Genomic DNA, 22,373 nt, shown 5'->3' with positions numbered 1-22,373 from the left:
GGAAAATAGTACGGAGAGTGCGAGGGAGCAGTTTCCGAATTTTCTCACGAAGTTTGACGCGCTGGGGCGCGGCAGTGAGCCGGAACATCCGGGAGCTCTGGTCGCGCCTGGGGCAGCCCTGCGGGCCCGAGTCTAGATGCTCGGCGCTGGCCGTAGGACAGTTCCGCGCGACGACCCCTGTCAGTCCCGCCCCTCACCCCACCCCCCGCGGTGCCGGTCTCGGGTCCCGTCTGCCCCTACTTTGGCGCCATCTACGATTCACAAAAAGTCTCACGATGTTGTACCCAGTTCCCGGATTTTCTACGGTGGTACAATTTCGTGAGAAATACCGGAAAACATGGTCCTGGCTTAAGGGGCTGTGACGGAGTACCGTTCGTCAGGTCGACACGGGACTGGTGTCAATCGCTTTTCCGAATTTTCTCATGGACACATAGGTGCCTTGCCGAAGCATATTCGGAAAATAGTACGGAATGTGCGAGGGAGCAGTTTCCGAATTTTCTCACGAAGCTATCCTTCAGGAGGGTGCTCACCAGGCACCCTCGGCTGCTGACCAGCCTGTTGGCTAGACGATCGGGGATGATTGGCGTCTCAATAATGTAATACAATCAATCGGTGAAAATCTTTCAGATTAAGTGTGGCCTTTAAAAAGGCCTGTTGTTCGTGGGGCTTTCGTCGCGAGGCATTCCGCTTAACCGCCGAAGCCGTACAGTGTGCGGCCCTGGCGCTTCAGAGCGTAGACGACGTCCATGGCAGTCACCGTCTTGCGCTTGGCGTGCTCGGTATAGGTGACAGCGTCGCGGATGACGTTCTCCAGGAACACTTTGAGAACGCCGCGCGTCTCCTCGTAGATGAGGCCGCTGATGCGCTTGACACCGCCACGACGAGCCAGGCGTCGAATAGCAGGTTTGGTGATGCCCTGTACGCGTTCATGAGACTTTTTGTGAACCACTGTGTTAGCTTTCACGAAAAGTCTCCGGTGCCGGGGACAATTCGTGAAATGCTAAAAGGACTATATTATGAATACCAATGGCTGGATTTAGCTGAAACTTAGACTGCTGGGTAAGAATTGATTGTTGAATACGATGTCATTGTTTTGTGCTCCAGTTTGCAATACGAGCCGTTGCATGAGGTCTTGAACATAGGCCTATATATCACGTTTTTTAGGCCGAGCAGTGAGAACATATTGGTCGACTCTGCTACCATTTGACGCCCAATAGCCGCAGCAATCATGTTGGAAAAAATCAAAGCGATATCTTAATTATTTCTTCATTATTTTATAACTTAAACTCAAGTGATATATTTCACTACAAATAAATGCCGTATCGAGATTTGCACTCATCCTACGGCTATGGGCTGGTCAAAAACGTTCAAACAATGATGCATTTTTACCACAGGATGCATTTTAGCTGATTGTATGTCATAGATCTTCTAAATTGGAAGAGTTTGAATTTCAACGGTAAATGTTCCTGATACCACCTGATAGGTGCTGCACTCTGGTGACAAACCCAATCAACTACAGCTTCGAGCGCTGTTACCATACCCGATCTTCTGCCGTGCAGTAGCGACATCTACGATTCCTGAAAGTCTCACGGTTTAGTCCTCGGTTCTGTGCGGCTCTCCGGTGGCAGGGCGACCCCTCCCCCTCCCCCTCCCCGCCCACTCGGCGGCCGGCCGACGGTGACCGCTCCGTCCCGGCTCCCTGTTTTGACAGGGCGCGCCATTTATCGGCGCGCTCGAACCGGTGCGGTGGGCTGCGCCCTATACCTATCGCAGAAAGAAAAAAATGGTAGGTTTATATCATTGGTTAACTCAGATCTTGAGCACCCACCATCATGTTTTGGAAAACCAGGCCCATATGATGCAATCCTCACCCCGCTCTACCCAGTTAACGGCCGCCCCCGAGCAGACCAGACTCTGTCTCGATGAGCATGTCTACTTAATCGCTGTAACAGCTTTGCAGTGTGCGCTGGTCACTTTCAGGGGCTCCACTGCGGTCGCAGGTGGGGGAGGGGGATGTCTAACCCTAAAACGCACGCCTTTAGGCATAAGGCTACATTACGAAAGTCAAATTATTGGGGGTCCGGCCCCCGTGACCACACCGGTGCGGTGGAGCCCGTGGTCACTCTCATTATAATAAGTAAAACAATGAGGAATGCCAGCCTGTACGCTTGTAGTGCAGGGGAACGGAACGTTTTTTTTTTTTTGAATTTTGCTCCCGACAGGCCGAGGCCCTGGTCGGGGTAGGGGGAAGTTACTAGCTGGCAATTAGCCAGATCTTCCGTTTTACTTTACTTTAATGCCGGCTATGTTATTCCGGCCCAAGGCAATATCAAGAGCAAAGTTTACGTTAGACCGGCTCATGTGACGTCCGGTGGGAGCAAGTGCAAGGGAAAGCCAGAAAGGGTGCCAGAGTGGCAGTGCCGAGAGGGATTTTGAGTACTTACTTTTCTTGCTGCTGAATCTTGATGCTGAAATGTGGTAGTGTTGTAATGTGTGCTGTTGTTGTGTTGTGAGTTCCACCAGGAAAGTCCTAACTAGAAAAACCTGGTGCCTATCTGGTTCTGGTTCTGGTATTTTGGCTTACGGGCCACCACAGCGTCCTGTATTTGCGATACATGCTTTTTAATGAAAATAGCTGACACCGGTTAATAAACCCACCAAGTGATGTATGATGTATCCATGTGTATATGAAAACTTATGTATATGAATCCAAAACACCCTGTCACCAAGGTGGATTTATTAATAAGCGGATTCCACTGTATATCAAATTGTTTGATATTGACACACTCAGAAGATTGATTGAAAGTGTGATAGGCGTGACGGTCCGTCGGACCATGTGCTCCGGCATGGTCCCCTCCCCTCCCCCTCCCCTCCCCACCCCCTCCGACCCAGGCGGTCGTCTCGCTCCAACGGGTCTCGGCCACCGGCCGCCGCGCCGTCTGCCCCGCCCCCACCGCCCCAGCCCCCTACGGCCGGCCGACTGTCGCGTTGTCGGACTTTCAGTGGTAGACGGGTCGGGTAAAATGAGGTAGCGGGGGCACAGGGTTGGGGAAGGTTGGCTGGTGAAATTGCAGTTGCACCCGGCCCGCTTCTCCTCCAGACTGCATTTCTCTACTCGTCCAAAAACTTAAGAAAACAATTATGTCTAAACTCATTAAGAAATTATGTCGATGTGCAGGGTTAAATAGAAATTGCCTGTAGCTCCTTGCAATGAAATATTAAAAAGGAACTTCGCAAGTATATATGTTACTACACTATTATTTCTTTGTACCAAGTGACAACAAAAGTAGAAGACTCCCCATCACTCCCTGTCTCCCCTCCCCGCCCCCAACCACCGGACCGGTAGCGCTCACTGGCTGGGTGGTAGCCGACAGGCACCGCTGGCCGTCCGCCGCCGCCGGAAGGGTCGGGGGGGGGGACAGGGGGAGGGTACAGCAGGGGAGGGTGCCGGCCGGCTCGGGCGCGGCGGCGGCCGGCCCGGCGTCACATGGTCCCCTGACCGAACGCGCGGGGGAGAGCCGGAGAGCGGGCTGTCGTGCCCTACCTGTTTGACCGATCTTTGTGGCGCTCAGAAGTCTGAAGACCTTAACTCTCGCCCGTGCTTGGAGTGTGGTTGCACCTCCCCCCCCCCCCCAGGTAGTTTTTCTGCCTTGCACTCAGCGTTTTTATCAGGCTAGAAGCCTGATTTTTCGTGTAGCTGCTTCTCTATCCTTCTTAGCGTTCAATGAAAAGTTCAAGTTGCTGTGGTAAGACTGGCAAAATACTACCCATGTGCGGGTGTGTTTAAATTCATCAAGTCGATTACCTCCCCTGTCTGGCTTTCCCCGCGCGCCCAGTCCCGGGTCAGGTGTTGACGGTGGGACGGCCGCCGCGCCCGGTCCCGGTCGGAACGCTCCCTCCCCTCCCCTGGTGTACCCTCCCCCCTCCCTCTGACCCTCCCGGCCGCGGCGGGCGGCCACCGGTGCCTGTGACATCTGCCAGTGAACCCTAACGGTCCCGCTGGTGGATGAGGGGGAGGGGGGTCATTTCCTGCCGGTCCCACGCGGCGCGGCTCGGCGCGGCCACCGCCGCGCCGGCAGGCTCCGAGACCCGGGGCCGGCCGTCTGTTGGCGGGCTGAGGAGGGGAAGGTAAAGGAGGGAGGTGAATAATCCTTTGAATTAACCATTTGTTGTGAATTAATGGCATTCCATTGGACTTTGCTACCGAACTTGATTCCACAGCTATTAAACCTCGCCGGCACAGGGGGGGGGGGGGGGTTGATGCAATATGTAAATGTCACGTCCGGTGCCCATTATATACCAATATACCATTATGCCATTATGCCATTATATACCAAACCCAACAAAAAAAAAAACATACCAATGACTGAACTGACCGTACCTTGGGACACTTGACCTGACCTCAGAGGTCACCGGTTGACCTAGGACCTTAAAATCGGGTACCAATCTCTGCGTCTCGTAACGGCGCACACGCTCGTTTTTTCCGCGACGCGCAAGCTCCACCAGGGGTGAAACCGCGAGGGGGAGGGTCTTAACCCCCCTCGGTCGGCGCGTATGTAGTATTGACAACCAGCGTATTGACAACCAGCAAGCATCAACAATATTTTTCCAGGCAAGAGCTAACTGTCTTCCTTTAAATGAGCGCAAGAGATGCAAGAAAGAAGACGCAAAATGTATGATGTGCAATGCAGAGAATGAAGACCTCGCCCACTTTATATTGAATTGTCCAGCTTACGAAGAAGAAAGAAAAGAATCAATGCATCTTCAGAAACCCGATGCAAAGGATATTTTAGGGATGTTTCTGTTTGAGGAGGAAGATATCGAGGAAAAGAAAGAAGTATTGCTTAAGCTGTGGAAGAAAAGAAGACTGCTGGAAGTAAAACAAATTTATCCATCCTAATTGACCTACCTTCATCCTCCCAACACCCAATCCTGTCCGCTAGTGAGAATCCTAGCCACACAAACCAACCATAACAATGCAACCCATCGATCAAAGTAAAAGTTAAAGTTTAAGAACTCAAGGAGGTGCCGATACAAAGGCTAAACCTCCGATAACCATCGCATCGCATGAAGAAAATCAAGAGGTCCGGCAAGGGTTAAATTAACCATTTGTTGTGATTTAACCCTCGCATGTGTGCGGCGTTTGCCAGCTTCTAATGTGTAGGGGGGGGGGGGTCGGTTGGACCCCCCCCCCCTTGCAGTTTGGCCCCTGATCGAGCTAGAGCTTCGCGGAAAAAACGAGCGTGTTGCCCGTGACGAGAGGAAGCCGATGATACCCAATTTTAAGGTCCTAGGTCATTGGTTGACCTTCCAGGTCAGGTCAATGACCCAAAGTCGGGAAAATCGGGACCTGTTAGAAAGTCGTAAAGTGTGGCTGCTAAGGGGTTTTTCGGGATGCTGATCACGAATATCGTGTTAGTTTTGATCACAGATGATGTCTTGAAGCATTTAGACCAGGTCGGGTCAGGTCAGGTCAGGTCAACCAGTAGGCGTCGTGACGGGTATTCGTAGTACGTGTCAACCGCCTCTGACAGCTTCGTAACATGTTACGAAGTCACCAAAACTACTTCGTAAATGTTCAAATGGTTGCTAAATTCGAATTCAGCTCCAAAAACTAGCCTAGAAACATGTAAAACTCGAAAAAGTGACCCGAGGTCACCCGAGGTCACCAAAGGTCAATGACCTGACCTGACCTTCAGGTGACCTTGACACACACATGTGTTACATCAAATCACATGTTTGAACGTTTCAAACCACGAGAAGCTTGCAAACACGCGGCTAGTGCGAGCCGACATACGCGAAATCGCGATTCCGGCCAAACATGGTCTCGGAAAAGAGGCCACAGGTCAAAGGTCGTTTGGGTCAGGGTCATGAAATTTTCAGGTTAGGTGTAAAATTGATCAATGCGAGGGTACTGAAAGTTTCGTCGCGATCGGCCGCTTTTTACGCGAGTTATTCGCGAAAAACCATGGGGGGGTCCATCCGACCCCCCCCTACACATGCGAGGGTTAATGGTATTGCATTGGACCGCGCTACAAAAACTTGATTCCACAGTTATGAAAAAACGATTCTTACACATATCTGTTCTTTCCCTAGACTTTCTGGAAACGAAAACAGGCCTCACTCACGAGGAGCGAAGTGAGGCGCACTATCGCGGCAAAAATAAATGATCTCAACGAGCCGAGGCGTTCGGTCGAAGCTGGCGAGGCTGCTGCCTAAAATGTGCAAACCTGGAAGTATACTGTCTGCGATTGCACAAAACATTTTGTGTATATAAATATATGTCAGACATGATATCTGATTGGATGTCAGGGACAGCAGGGAGCTGGTCATGTTGTTGGACACATGCATATAATTTTAAGTCATCAGCAAATATCTTGTAGTTGCATCTTAAATTAGTAGCAATGGAGTTGATATAAATAAGGAAAAGCAGCGGTCCCAGCACGGATCCCTGAGGAACACCACTAGTGACATCTCTTTCACGGCTCATTGACCCAATGACAGACACTCTCATTTTACGGTCAGACAAGAATGACGAGATCCATTCGAGAATACGACCTCGGACGCCAATGCAATGCAGTTTAGCAAGAAGAATATCATGGCACACCATGTCAAACGCTTTACTGTAATCGAATAGGATGACATCGACAACACGTCCATCGTCCACACATTTTGACACCTCACTATACACTAGCAACAACTGGTCCATGGTAGATCGACCAGCTGTGAAACCAAACTGGTTGGGGTTAAGCAGAGACTCGCTCTCCAAGAAACTGGTTAGGCATCCAGTGATGAGAACTTCCAGAACTTGATACTTACAATTATAGTGAGATGGATAGACGAGTCAATTCTCGTAAATTAACCCTCGCATGTGTAGGGGGGGGGGGGGGTCGGATGGACCCCCCCATGGTTTTTCGCGAATAACTCGCGTAAAAAGCGGCCGATGGCGACGAAACTTTCAGTACCCTCGCATTGATCAATTTTACACCTACCCTGAAAATTTCATGACCCTGACCCAAATGACCTTTGACCTGTGACCTCTTTTCCGAGACCATGTTTGGCCGGAATCGCGATTTCGCGTATGTCGGCTCGCACTAGCCGCGTGTTTGCAAGCTTTTCGTGGTTTCAAACGTTCAAACATGTGATTTGATGTTACTCCCGTGTGTGTCAAGGTCACCTGAAGGTCAGGTCAGGTCATTGACCTTTGGTGACCTCGGGTGACCTCGGTTCACTTTTTCGAGTTTTACATGTTTCTAGGCTGGTTTTTGGAGCTGAATTCGAATTTAGCAACCATTTGAACATTTTCGAAGCAGTTTTGGTGACTTCGTAACATGTTACGAAGCTGTCAGAGGCGGTTGACACGTACTACGAATACCCGTCACGACGCCTACTGGTTGACCTGACCTGACCTGACCCGACCTGGTCTAAATGCTTCAAGACATCATCTGTGATCAAAACTAACACGATATTCGTGATCAGCACCCCGAAAAACCCCTTAGCAGCCACACTTTACGACTTTCTAACAGGTCCCGATTTTCCCGACTTTGGGTCATTGACCTGACCTGGAAGGTCAACCAATGACTTAGGACCTTAAAATTGGGTATCATCGGCTTCCTCTCGTCACGGGCAACACGCTCGTTTTTTTTTTCGCGAAGCTCTAGCTCGATCAGGGGCCAAACGGCAAGGGGGGGGGTCCAACCGACCCCCCCCCTACACATTAGAAGCTGGCAAACGCCGCACACATGCGAGGGTTAACCCTCGCCCGCACATGCCATTTTCCCATCCTAGAACGCACATGGGGGGGGATGGTTGCCACCCCCCGCGCCATTTCGTTCCTGTTGGAGATAGAGCTTAGCGGTAAAGACCAAAAAGATTCTTTGGGAAGAGACGAATCCAATGATACCCAGTTTTACCTTCTCAGGTCAGTCATTGACCTTCCAGGTCAGGTCAAACTAAAAAATGTTGCTGTTTTGGGTCACCGTTGAATATCAAGTGCGCTGCTTATCATATACCGATGACGATGCCGTTTTCTGGTGCCAAGCCAGCTAGAACCTCTTTGTCACACTACCCGACCAGTTTTTTGCTGCTGAGGTCATTTCAGGTCAAGTTAGGTCAAGGTCAATTATATGTGTTTGTATGTCTGTGTGTGTCTGTGTGTATATTGATGTGTGCACCGATTGTTTTTGTGTCCATATTACATGAAATCATGATCTGAGAAGCTTTTACCAAAAATGCAGTGAGAAAACTTCACAAAAAGTAAATTCAGCTTGCCTAAAACGCAATTATCTCAGATGACCTAGGTTGACCTTGACCTTGACCTTGACACCTGTACATCTTCGAACAACATGTTCCATGATAGGTGGGAGGTAAGACTGGCAAAAAGGCCGAAATCAAGGTGTCAAAAGCTCACAAGGCCCATGGCAAGCGCAAGATGTTGAGAATTGGCAAAACACGGGCTACTCAAGGGATAGCATGACTGACTATTTACAAAGCGTTCCGCTGCCGAGACTATCGGATGCGCAATCTAGAATGGTAGAAAAGGACCTGACGATTAATGAAATAGGAGAGACTTTGATGGGGTTGAAAAACAACAGAACTCCAGGATCAGATGGTTTCCCTTACGAGTTTTTCAAGATTTTTTGGCGTGAGTTAAAATATTTTGTGCTTAGATCACTAAATGAAGGTATAAAAACGGGAACGATAACAATCACTCAGAGGGAAGGTATTATAACCTTGGTACCCAAGCCCACAAAGGGGGTCATTTCTACTGCCTTTTTTAAACAAAGGAATAACAGTAGACACCTTCCACAGGTACGGAACTACACCTTCATATAAGCAGCGCTGAAAAATGACACTGACAGGGTACGCGAGCTCTGGTGCACAGGACGTGAGGAGAAATGGATGAATATAGTCTGGGCCCATGGCAGAGTTGCCATCAAGTTCCTGTAATGCAGATCTGACACTGTCAGTAGTGAAATGCACATCCCATGACCGCGCTATCAAACTGCTATCTCGGATTTTCGAAATTTTGAAAATTTCGAAATTTTTATATAATAATATTCAAAATTTATATTTTTATATTTTTTTTCAAAAAGTTTTTGACTTTTCGAAAAAACCGGAATATATGTGACAGAACGCATGATTATGACTAACTCTAGCAAGTTTTAGCTAAATATCTTCAAAAATGGCCAAGTTATACGCATTATTGCAAAAAATTCACAATTATTAATTTTTCAAATCAATTTTTCAGTACGTATTTGGCATCGTACACCAATATAAATGGCACCATCGTGTTCCTGAGCTCAAACTGCATCCAATAGACACCTTTTTTGTTGAAAAATTTCAACTTCAAAATTTGACCTTTTTTGACCTGAAAGTGACCTGACCTAAGCTAATTTCGACTCAAAATGACCTTGAATGACACAGACGACATCAAATTCGAAATCTATGGCCTAAATGGACCATAAAACATGTGTCACGTGACCGACGCATGATATAATATTTTCGTGACCTGTGATGACCTGACCCTGACCTGAAAATCAAAGTACAAGTTTGGTACCCTCAAGGTATCTAGAGCATCTGTTCACGAGTGTGGAAACCAAAAATGAGCCTGATCTGACTTGTAAGACGGCGGCCAGAGCCCAAAATGTGAACAAGCCAAAGTGCTAATAATTTTTACTTTGACCTGACCTGTGACGTCATCGGTGACCTCGAGGTCAATGAAATTAGGTTTCGCTCGACAGTTTTTCCGGGGCTATCAGACGCCGTTTGAATTTTGACGATCAGCCCAGTAGTTTCGGAGTTAGGAGGGGGGGCTATGAATAGCCCCCCCCCCCCCAGTAGGGCGTGTTATACACAGACCCCAGTGGGGCGCGGGTTAATTATCTCTCTCGGCTTAGCAGTGCAAGATATTGACGTGTGGTTTTCAAAATATCATAGCAAATTGATGTAGCAAGATGTGCTGTTAACTACATGGTTATCAGTGACTGATAAGACAACTGTAAACCCTTTGTTTTTTTTTATCGTGTTTTAGGTCCTCTCGACGTGCGTGTGAGGGAAAGTGCGAGATGAAACACAAAGACAGCGCACGTCGAAACGGCTTACCAGGCACGTACCCAGGATTTCTCCCAGGAGGGGGCCACCTGCTTCCGAATGGGCCCTCAGGTTACCCGGGGGCATCAAGGCCGGCCAGTGTTCCGAGATCAACAACGATAGTTAACAAAGTCTGCGGATTGCCGCTTAGCCGTCCCGCCTGACAACGTGCGCTAGGTTTTGGCGTCGAAACAGTGTTCAACTTAAACATCTCTCCCTTCTCAACGATTCAAGATACTTAGGTATCATTTTCAAAGTAGCGTAGGAAATTGATGCAGCTAGACGTGCCGTTAACTCGATTGCAATCAGTGACGTATAAGTGCTTAAGGAAAAAGTGCATGATGAAACTGACTGGTAGCCTACATCGGAAACCTGCATGATATTTAACCCTCGCCCGCACATGGGGGGGTGCCACCTCGCCCCCCCATATATCGTTCAGGAATTTATGCGGCATCTTAGGAAGTCCCCTGCAAGAATAATGCAAGCCCCTGCATGATTCTGTGCAGGCCACCTACATGATTCTGTGCAGGTCCCTGCAGGATTATGTGCAGACCCCCTGCAGGAATCTGTACAGGCCCCCTGCAGGATTCTGTGCAGGCCCCCTGCAGGATTCTATGCAGGCCCCCTGCAGGATTCTGTGCAGGTTCCCTGCAGGATTCTGTGCAGGTTCCCTGCAGGATTCTCTGCAGGTTCCCTGCAGGATTCTGTGCAGGTTCCCTGCTGGATTCTGTGCAGGTCCCCTGCAGGATTCTGTGCAGGCCCCCTGCAGGATTCTGCAGGATCCTGGTAACAATTTCTTACACAATCCTGCAGGAATTGTCTTACAGGACAATCCTGCAGGATATATTCACTACATTCACAAAATTATGTCTAAACTCGTTAAAAAATTATGTCGATGTGCAGGGTTAAATAGAAATTGCCTGTAGCTCAACTTAAACATCTCTTCCTTCTCAACGATTCGAGATACTTAGGTATCGTTTTCAAAGTAGCGTAGGAAATTGATGCGGCTAGACGTGCTGTTAACTCGATTGCAATCAGTGACGTATAAGTGCTTAACCCGCGCCCTGGTGGGGGGGGGCTATTTTTTGCCCCCCCTCCAGACTTTTCGATATATCTCCAGAACCGCTGCGCCGATCGTCACCAAACTTTCAGTACCCTCCCGGACATCAATTTTACACATTGTGACCAAAAATTTTTCCAAAGGCTATGATAGGTTGGCCGGAAATGACGTCAGAGTGACGTCATGTTCTGCCGTTTTCGACCCAAAAAAGGGTTTCGCGGGAAGAGCTGTCAGGCCTATAGCTTTGCAAATACAGAAAAATGATAAAGACATAAAAGCTGTAGATTAAACAGGGCTACAAAACTGCTATCTCGGATTTTTGAAATTTTTGGATTTTGACCCCCAAAAATCAAAAAATAGATTTTTTGAATATACTAATCGAAAAATCCAAAAAGTTTTTTGAATTTCGCAAAAACCGGAATATATGTGATAGTCCTTACCGCCTTCCATCCACATACCAAATTTGAGATTGATACCTCCTTTTTTGGCGAAGTTATAGCGAAAAAACTGTTCAAAATTGATGACGTCAAATTTTCAAACTCAATTTTTAGCAGTTCTAGACCCCGTAGCGCAAAACAAAGACCACCATTAGACTCCCCGTGACGAGCTGCATCGAATCAATACCCAATTTATGCAAAAATATCAACTTTAAAATTTGACCTTTTTTGGCCTGACCTTGACCTGACCTTGACCTGAACTTCACCAGAAAGTGACCTAAGCCGTACCTGACAGTGTTATAACCAACACCATTGAGTTGGAAATGAAAAATTGGCCATAAAACATGTATCACACAACCTTAGTAAAGTTGGGCTCATGTGACCTGACCTGTGACCCTTGGTGACCTGACCTGTGACCTGACCTGGTATTGCTAGTGACCTCTAATAGCAACATATCTACTAGGCAACTGACGCCCTACCGCTGATTCTCGACAAAATGCGTTTTCCTCGGTGTTATAGCGCATTCCCTAGAAGACCCGTGAACGGTGAAACATTTCATCTTTGACCTGACCTGTGACGTCATCGGTGACCCCGAGGTCAATGAAATTCGGTTTCCTTCGACAAATTTGACAGGCCTTTCGAACGCCGTTTGAATTTTGCGGATCCGTCCAGTAGTTTCGGAGATACGAGGGGGGGGGGGGCAAAAAATAGCCCCCCCCCCCACCAGGTCGCGTTATAAACAGACCCCACCAGGGCGCGGGTTAAGGAAAAAGTGCAAGATGAAACTGACTGGTAGCCTACATCGGAAACCTGCATGATATTTAACCCTCGCCCGCACATGGGGGGGGGGGGTGCCACCTCGCCCCCCCCCCATATATCGTTCAGGATTTTATGCGGCATCTTAGGAAGTCCCCTGCAAGAATAACGCAAGCCCCTGCATGATTCTGTGCAGGCCCCCTACATGATTCTGTGCAGGTCCCTGCAGGATTATGTGCAGACCCCCTGCAGGAATCTGTACAGGCCCCCTGCAGGATTCTGTGCAGGCCCCCTGCAGGATTCTATGCAGGCCCCCTGCAGGATTCTGTGCAGGTTCCCTGCAGGATTCTCTGCAGGTTCCCTGCAGGATTCTCTGCAGGTTCCCTGCAGGATTCTGTGCAGGTTCCCTGCTGGATTCTGTGCAGGTCCCCTGCAGGATTCTGTGCAGGCCCCCTGCAGGATTCTGCAGGATCCTGGTAACAATTTCTTACACAATCCTGCAGGAATTGTCTAACAGGACAATCCTGCAGGATATATTCACAACATTCACAAAATTATGTCTAAACTCGTTAAAAAATTATGTCGATGTGCAGGGTTAAATAGAAATTGCCTGTAGCTCCTTGCAATGAAATATTAAAAAGGAAATTCGTAAGTATATATGCTGCTCCACTATTATTTATTTGTACCAAGTGACAACAAAGTAGAAGACTCCCCATCCCACCCTGTATCCCCTCCCCGCCCCCAACCACCGGACCGGTAGCGCTCACTGGCTGGGCGGCAGACGACAGGCACCGCTGGCCGTCCGCCGCCGCCGGGAGGGTCGGGGGGGGGGGGGGCAGAGGGAGGGTACAGCAGGGGAGGGTGCCTGCCGGCTCGGGCGCGGCGGCGGCCGGCCCGGCGTCAAATGGTCCCCTGACCGAACGCGCGGGGGAGAGCCGGAGAGCGGGCTGTCGTGCCCTACCTGTTTGACCGATCTTTGTGGCGCTCAGAAGTCTGAAGACCTTAACTCTCGCCCGTGCTTGGAGTGTGGTTGCACCCCCATCCCCCCCCCCCCCCAGGTAGTTTTTCTGCCTTGCACTCAGCTTTTTTTAGAGCTAGAGGCCTGATTTTTCGTATAGCTGCTTCTCTATCCTTTCTTAGCGTTCAATGAAAAGTTCAAGTTGCTGTGGTGAGACTGGTAAAATACTACCCATGTGCGGGTAAGTGTGTTTAAATTCATCAGGTCGATTACCTCCCCTGTCTGGCTCTCCCCGCGCGCCCGGTCCCGGTCGGAACGCTCCCTCCCCTCCCCTGGTGTACCCTCCCCCCTCCCTCTGACCCTCCCGGCCGCGGCGGGCGGCCACCGGTGCCTGTGACATCTGCCAGTGAACCCTACGGTCCCGCTGATGCAGGAGGGGAGGGGGGGGGGGTCACTCTCTGCCGGTCCCAGACGGCGCGGCTCGGCGCGGGAACCGCCGCCGCGCCGGCAGGCTCTGAGAACCGGGGCCGAGCACCGCAATTACGCGTGGGCAGACGCCGGGATTGGACAGGGGACGGCCAGGGTTATGGGCACTGGGCAGGGTACCTACGTGACAGGACCGGACCGTACCGAATGCTGAGGCCAGTCGCGGCGTGGGTTACATCTCATTGATAAGTTGTTTAAGGCTGTTTGCAGTTTGTCTTATATTTCAGTCGCTTCATTTTTTGTCCGACTATCGTGATGGCGACCCACGCGTACGTCAAGTGGCTGGAAGAACCCGTGAAATGGGATGTAGTCCGACTGAAGCATGTGAGAGGAAGGGGTCCTCTGGCTGCTGGCTCCAGAGTTGAGGTGAAGTGGGCTGGAGAATTTCATCCTGCAGTCATAGTGGAGATTGGTAAGTACCTGCGTCGGATACTCTTGATCTATGTGAGTGACCCCCACTGCACGTGCGAAGTGCAAAAAGGAGATGTGCCAAATTTGTTCCCATTTCAATAACTCGGTAATTACTGGGGCGGTTTCGCTGAAACTTAACCCTCGCATGTGTGCGGCGTTTGCCAGCTTCTAATGTGTAGGGGGTCGGTTGGACCCCCCCTTGCCGTTTGGCCCCTGATCGAGCTAGAGCTTCGCGGAAAAAACGAACGTGTTGCCCGTGATGAGAGGAAGCCGATGATACCCAATTTTAACCCTCACATGTGTAGGGGGGGTCGGATGGACCCCCCCCATGGTTTGTCGCGAATAACTCGCGTAAAAAGCGGCCGATCGCGACGAAACTTTCAGTACCCTCACATTGATCAATTTTACACCTACCCTGAAAATTTCATGACCCTGACCCAAATGACCTTTGACCTGTGACCTCTTTTCCGAGACCATGTTTGGCCGGAATCGCGATTCTGCGTATGTCGGCTCGCATTAGCCGCGCGTTTGCAAGCTTTTCGTGGTTTCAAACGTTCAAACATGTGATTTGTTGTTGCTTCCATAAATTAAGGTGGGTGTCAAGGTCACCTGAAGGTCAGGTCAGGTCATTGACCTTTGGTGACCTCGGGTGACCTCGGTTCACTTTTTCGAGCTGTACATGTTTCTAGGCTAGTTTTTGGAGCTGAATTCGAATTTAGCAACCATTTGAACATTTACGAAGTAGTTTTGGTGCCTTCGTAACATGTTACGAAGCTGTCAGAGGCGGTTGACACGTACTACGAATACCCGTCACGACGCCTACAGGTTGACTTTACCTGACCTGACCCGACCTGGTCTAAATGCTTAAAGACATCATCTGTGATCAAAACTTAAACGATATTCGTGATCAGCACCCCGAAAAACCCCTTAGCAGCTACACTTAGACCAGGTCGGGTCAGGTCATGTCAGGTCAACCGGTAGGGGTTGTGACGGGTATTCGTATAACGTGTCAACCGCCTCGGACAGCTTTGTAACATGTTACGAAGGCACCAAAACTACTTCGTAAATGTTCAAATGGTTGCTAAATTCGAATTCAGCTCCAAAAACTAGCCCAGAAACATGTAAAACTCGAAAAAGTGAACCGAGGTCACCCGAGGTCACCAAAGGTCAATGACCTGACCTGACCTTCAGTTGACCTTGACACCCACCCTAATGCATGGGAGCAACATCAAATCACATGTTTGAACGTTTGAAACCACTAAAAGCTTGCAAACGCGCGGCTAATACGAGCCGACATGCGCCGAACCGCGATTTCGGCCAAATATGGTCACAGAAAAGAGGTCACAGGTCAAAGGTGATTGGGATCAGGGTCACGAAATTTTCAGGGTAGGTGTAAAATTGATCAATGCGAGGGTACTGATAGTTTCGTCGCGATCGGCCGCTTTGTACGCGAGTTGTTCGCGAAAAACCTTAGGGGGGTTGCATCAACCCCCCCCCCCTGTGCCGGCGAGGGTTAAGGTGGAATGGTCAGAAAGATATGTCACGGCTCATACCACTTGGTTATTTTTGCAGGGAAGCAAAATGTTCTAGCCAAGAAACAACTGGACCATGAGGGGCGACAGCGAGAGGCCTCACCTCCACAGGACCCGATCAAGAGGAAAAGGCAGCATAATGATGATCAAGGAACCACATCAGGGGTAAGTAAAACTTGCATTGTCAATTATTTTCTCTTAGGGGAGAGTGGGGTAAGATGCCCAGGGTGGGAAAGACGCCCCACCCCCTCTAGCGACGAAACAAAGAATCGGACCTGGAAATTGATGTTCTTAGCGTAAAGCGGAAGCCTGCCTTGTTAACGGCACAAAAAATTGCGAAGCTAAGTTGGGCAACGGCTGGCTGATGACTGCATGTTTTTTATTTGCTGCTTTCAAAAAATATTTTGGTGTCAGAACATTGTAAATATCAAAGAAGGTAAATAACTTTTGCGTCCCTTGCTATAGTCGTGATACATTAGCATGCGTGTACTGTGTCCCAAACAGTTTGTTTAATGGTGTAGTTTTATGGCTAACAAATTGTACTGATTTAATGTTACTTCGGTACCTTGGGGTAAGATGCCCCCTGTCCTGATGGGGAAAGACGCCCCCTAAATCCGTAGGCTGTCCTTCAAACAGCCCGTCAAATCATTTATTACATACTTGTGATGTAGACAAAAGCCGATCTGGGACTATTGAGAGTACAATACGGTCGGTTGCTCCCCATGCCGGTCTCTCGGCCCACATAGCGACTTTTTGGGCGGCATCTGACTCTGAGAGCCCTCACGACGGCCTCTGTGGGCCCAATTATTGGCTCCAGGGCCCCTCACGACATCCTTTGAGGGCTCCCACGTTGGCCCCACGGGCCGCACTGGCATCGGAGGTCCCCACGATGTGCTCGAGGGCCCTCAAGCATCATGAAGACCTATAAGAGCCCCACAGTGGTCTCCGAACGCCACCACGGAGGCTTGTTTGGCCGCGCTGGACTATGATGGCCCTAACGATGACCTCTGAAGCCCCTTACGACTACTTTTGAGGACCCTTATGATGACGTTTGGTGTCTACTGCAGGCTCGAAGGGACTACTGATTCGTTCAGGCGATTCACGTGCCCATTTATGTCACTTATAGTGCAGGGGGCATCTTTCCCAACGTCAGGGGGCGTCTTTCCCACCCTGTGGGGTAAGATGCCCCCTTTCACTTCTTCAGGAAAATGCTTAATAGCAAAAAAAGTAATAATATTTCAGGCACGAAAGTGTGATATTTTTGGAGAAAAATGATGTCGGCTTCCGTTGAAACTCCAAGTTTTTGCTTTCCCATCGTCATTTTCGAATAATATATGACATAGTAAAACCCTGGGCATCTTTCCCCACTCTCCCCTACTATTTTTATGGTCAGTAACAACCTTTGTTGTCATGACGAGAACTAGGCTTGCTTAAATTTGTTACCTTTGGTCAGTTCCATTTCCTAACCTTCACATCAAACTCGATGGGGAACGGGAATGGGGAACAGTCAATGGAGCTATATTAAGTCTCATTTTTCGCAAATGCACATCTGATTGCTAATTTCACCTAAAATAAAATCAATCGCAACCAACCTTGACTTCCTAGAAATCACAAGGTTTGCTGTTAAATTATTGTAAGGTTATGTGACATCAGCGAAAGTTACGAAACGTGTTTTGCTAATAACTCCATAACAGACAAGATGTACAGCGCTTGGACAGTCGCAATGTGTTCAGCTCATCAAGATGCATTGAGCAGCATAATTATGTCATTTGCAGACATCAAGAAGGCAGCAACAGAAGCGCCAGAAGAGACTACAGTCATTGGCCGTCCTGGACGAGGTCGAGGACAGTGCGGAGGTAAGATCAAAGTTGTGATAATATGCGTTAGGTTGGGGATTGACATAACCATATATATGTATATTATATTCTTAATGCTTTTGACCGTCGGTCAATTTTTGTTATGTCTGTGTGTTTCTTTTATGCTTATATTAGATGATTTACTGGCACAAATCTCAATTACTGTATGCATGTATGCGCCAGGTCCTTTGTCCAGCATTCAAACATGTTGATGCACATCTGTTCTAGACATTGAAATGTTTGCAGTGCACTTACGTCCAATTGACCTTGTAAATACATGCAACATGGCCAGATGTTATGCTAGAAGTGCTTCTGCACCTTGATTTGAATTTCTACAAAGTAACTGCTGGTAAACGAGCACTCTTATAATGCTTTCGGTAGACTTTCCTCTCATTGATTCTAATTGCTCGCTAGTTCTTTGCCTATTAACCTTCCAGGCGGTGGGGGGGGGGCATTTTTTGCCCCCCTTTAGTTTTTTCGATATATCTCGAGAACCGCTGCGCCGATCGTCACCAAACTTTCAGTACCCTCCCGGGAGTAGCTAGCGCACATGGTGACCAATTTTTTTTTTTTCAAAGGCTATGATAGGTTGACCACTAATGACGTCAGAGTGACGTCATTTTTGTCATTTTCGACCCAAAAAAAGGTTTCGCCGGAAAAGCTGTCAGGCCTACAGCTTAAGAGATACAGAAAAATGTTTCAGACATAAAATGTGTGGAATCAAGAGGGGGGCTAAAAAATTGCCATTACGGTTTTTCGAATTTTTTGGATTTTGACCTCCAAAAATAAAAATAAAAATTGAATATAATAGCCAAAAAAATCAAAAAAGTTTTTTTTTTGTAATTTCGAAAAAACGGAATATATGTGATAGTCCCTACCACCTCCTATCTACATACTAAATTTGATATCAATACCTCTTTTTTTTGGCCAAGTTATAGCGAAAAAACTTCAAAATTGAAGACGTCAAATTTTAAAATTCAATTATTAGCAATTCTAGACCTCGTAGCGCCAAAAAAATGAGCACCATTAGACTCCCCGTGATGAGCTGCATCGAATCGATACCCATTTTATGCAAAAATATCAACTTTCATTTTCATTTCATTTCATTTATTCTTTTATCACCAACGGGCGTTACCCCAATGACAGATGAAGTCAACAAATAAAACATTGATACACACTAAACAAGCACAGTAAAAACGAGCACAGTAAAAACAAAACAGACTAGAAACATTTGTTTCCAGCAACAACCGAACAGTTACACCTACCTATCTGTGTCTCTCACTCACATACCGTTTCACTCTTGACCTGAACTCTGCCATGCTAATCTCCCAGATGTCCACATCCCTGTTCGCCTCCAAGAATGCGTTGCACACATTCGGTATGCGGTTGAATGAACATGAGCGAACAGTGTTTACCCTTGCAAACGAGACAGCGAACAGTGACTGTGTACGCAGTAGTGATGTCAATTACGGAAAATCGGAATACCGATACCAAACCAAATACCAACCAAAACCGTTGAGAAATACCGAAACCAAACCAGCTTGGGAACATGAGGAAAATACCAACTTTTTACCGATTTCTTAGCCTCTTAAACATAAGCGAGGGTGCATGATACCAACAAAATACCAAACATATTAGGATTGAAATACCAAATACCGAGTTTGGTATCGGTATACCAAAAAGTTGGTATCCGATTGACATCTCTAGTACGCAGTGTCCGGGGCGGCACGTGTATGGGAAACTTTTCCAGAAGAAATGACGAACATATTTTGCCTCGATGAATGTTTCGGAGAAACATAATGTCGTGCTGCTCGTGTCGGGCAGCTAGGGTGTTCACCTTAAAGTGTTCAGTGAGGTCACGGTAAACAAACGACACTCCGCGTACATGGGAGCGGGCACAGAGCCAAACCAGAAACTTCTCCTGCACACGTTCATTCCGCTGCATGTGTGTCCGCGCCGCTCCACTCCTTTGGTGGAGCGGCGGTCAACTCAAAATTCAAAGGTCAACTTTGAAATTTGACTTTTTTTGACCTGACCTTGACCTGACCTCCACCAGAAAGTGACCTAAACCGTACCTGATGGTCTTATAACCAACACCATTGAGTTGGAAATGAAAAACTGGCCATAAAACATGCATCGCACAACCTTAGTAAAGTTGGGTTCATGTGGTGACCTTGGTGACCTTTGGTGACCTGACCTGTGACCTGACATGGTATGACCAGTGACCTTTAATAGCAACATTGTACTAGACAACTGACGCCTTATCGCTGATTCTCGACAAAATGCGTTTTACTCGGTGTTATAGCGCTTTCCCTAGAAGCCCCGTGAACGGTGAAACATTTTATCTTTGACCTGACCTGTGACGTCATCAATGACCCCGAGGTCAATGAATTTTGGTTTCCTTCGACAAATTTGAAAGGGCTATCGAACGCCGATTGAATTTTCCCGATCCGTCCAGTAGTTTCGGAGATACGGGGGGGGGGGCAAAAAATCCCCCCACCGCGCGGAAGGTGGCTGGGAGGCCCACCGCCTGCCGGGTTAATGTTTGTGAGCTCAGCAAAGCACTACATTTTTACAGGAGTGTGCTGGATGCCAAGAAAAGGAGGAGACGATCGAGGGGCTGCAGCACGATGTGGATAGTTTGCGAAAACAGCTTACCAGGGTGCAGGAGGTCATGGCCAGTGGCACCAGTAAGTTCATGAAGCATGCTCAGCTTAAATCTAATGTGCTGTCCTGTTGAGCAGGCTTCGCAATTACGATGCAATCGCAAATGTGACGCCTGCTGGTATCGGTTGGCAATGATGGAGTATGCCGGAATTTCGCTATTTTGTCATTTGATTCAGATTCGATTGAGGATTTGGTCACTAAAGCATCCTTAATAAAAATGTACAGCTATCTGATATCTGCTTTCGACGATGCTTCCAGAAATCGATGAAGTTGTGCGGCGCCTGGAGGACGCAGTCATCTGGCTGGAGGAAAACAGGACCTTTTTGGCGACCAGGGTTAGTTTGCCGGATTAGGGATTGAGCAATTACAAAGTCTTTACTAAATAAAAGCCCTAACTACTAGCCCTTAGATTTCATAGCCCCATGGGATCAGCTGGGAGCATTATAAGAGTGCCCCATGAGATCAGCTGGGAAGGTTCCGTACCATTTTTTGTGATTATTCCTGTGCGATGAGGGGATAAAAAAACTATTTACATACAAATTTAAGGTTGGTACTTGGTAGCATCCTGTTACCTGTATCGGATAAATGTTAAAGTTTCTTTAGTATTCTTTGTAAATCGTTGAGGAACTACGAGAAGCCAGCCTTCAAATAAAGGTGTCTGCTCACGTGTATGGGGTGTAGCTGAATGCAAAGGAAGACCAACAAGATTCAGTGGCATTTTTGCATGACATCTTAATATGTAATAGATTATCCTTCAGCAGGCGGATTCTTCTGATATGTGCAGAAGCGCAGTGGTGACGCCAGCTCAGGACGCAGCGGCGTCGAGCTCGGTCCCGTCCAACCGCCCGGACCAACCTTTGCGGCGTGATGGCCCCGAAATGGTAACGCATTTCTATATGTTTAAGACGAACTTTGTGTTGTTTGTTTAAAAGGTGGAAATATTATTCGTTTACAGAGTGTCATACCATCACTAAATTACATATACTCTGAACGACCATTGTTTACAATGATACGACTAATTGCCAGCTGGTTATAGCCAGTGCCAGCTATTTCTGAGTGAACTTACATTTTACGCAGGTGTCTATTGGACCAGCGACTAAAGTGCCCGCCGCCACTATGAACAAGATCACGTGGAGCAACCCCAAAAAAGCGGCCCGGGAGCTCCTGATGGTGGTTTTTACCACACCGGTGCTTCGGGCGTCTTCGATGACGGGCCGTCCGAGTAACGGAAACAAATACCGGCAGACAGGTCTTGATGTTAGACCGGCACTGGACCAGGATAAGCTGCACGACCTTATCGGTGAGTAATAAGTATTGTCCCCGCACTATTTGCCAGTCTCAGTGATGATGGTATCTCATTCTTAGCTTTCCCATTTCATAGTCGTAGCGCCGACCGTCCGAAGACGCGGTGGAAGGTGATCCTTTTGGTAAATGAAGTAAATAATCCCATACACCTACCATTTTTTGTGATTTAATGGCATTGCATTGAACCTCACTACAGAACTTGATTCCAAAGCTATGAAAAAACGATTCTTATACAAATATGTTCTTTCCCTAGACTTTCTGGAAACGAATACGGGCCTCAAGAGGAGCGAAGTGAGGCGCACTATCGCCGCGAAAATAAATGATCTCAACAAGGCGAAGCGTTCGGTCGACGCACGCCAGGCAGCGGCCTAAAATGTGCAACGTGAAACTAGAACCTGGAAGTGTACTGTCTGTTAGTGCACAGAACATTTTGTTAATACAAGGAAATGCCAGACATTTGTCTTTGCATCGTTCAGGATTTTCTGCGGCGTTTTAGCAAGGCCCCTGCAAGAATAATGCAGGCACCATGAAGTATTCTGTGCAGGCCCCCTGCAGGATTCTGTGCAGGCCCCCTGCAAGATTCTGTGCCGGCCCCTGCAGGATTTTGTGCAGGCCACCTGCAGGATTCTGTGCAGGTTCCCTGCAGGATTCTCTGCAGGTCCCCTGCAGGATTCTGTACAGGTCCCCTTCAGGATTCTGTGCAGGTCCCCTGCAGGATTCTGTGCATGTCCCCTGGAGGATCCTGTGCAGGTCCCTTGCAAGATTCTGTGCAGCCCCCTGCAGGATTCTGTGCAACATCCTGGTAACAATTTC

The 22,373-nt window shown here is 48.2% G+C and overlaps 1 protein-coding gene across 1 annotated transcript; it reads left to right on the top strand.

Annotated features, from left to right (window-relative positions):
- The first annotated feature begins 14,030 nt into the window (after window positions 1-14,030).
- LOC122376500 lies at window positions 14,031-21,967 on the top strand. The gene is made up of 8 exons (XM_043356389.1): window positions 14,031-14,201; window positions 15,773-15,897; window positions 17,508-17,588; window positions 20,167-20,278; window positions 20,514-20,590; window positions 21,014-21,136; window positions 21,333-21,555; window positions 21,814-21,967. Exons 1-8 carry the CDS (start codon window positions 14,045-14,047, stop codon window positions 21,930-21,932), a joined length of 1,017 nt encoding a protein of 338 aa, XP_043212324.1. The 5' UTR covers window positions 14,031-14,044; the 3' UTR covers window positions 21,933-21,967.
- The last annotated feature ends 406 nt before the right edge of the window (window positions 21,968-22,373 follow it).

This window comes from Amphibalanus amphitrite, unplaced genomic scaffold (genome assembly GCF_019059575.1).
Source record: "Amphibalanus amphitrite isolate SeventyFive unplaced genomic scaffold, NRLGWU_Aamphi_draft 002168F_arrow, whole genome shotgun sequence".
Classification (NCBI taxonomy): Eukaryota; Metazoa; Arthropoda; class Thecostraca; order Balanomorpha; family Balanidae; genus Amphibalanus; species Amphibalanus amphitrite.
Note: the sequence above shows the minus strand (reverse complement) of the source record. Positions and strands in the feature narration are given on the sequence as shown.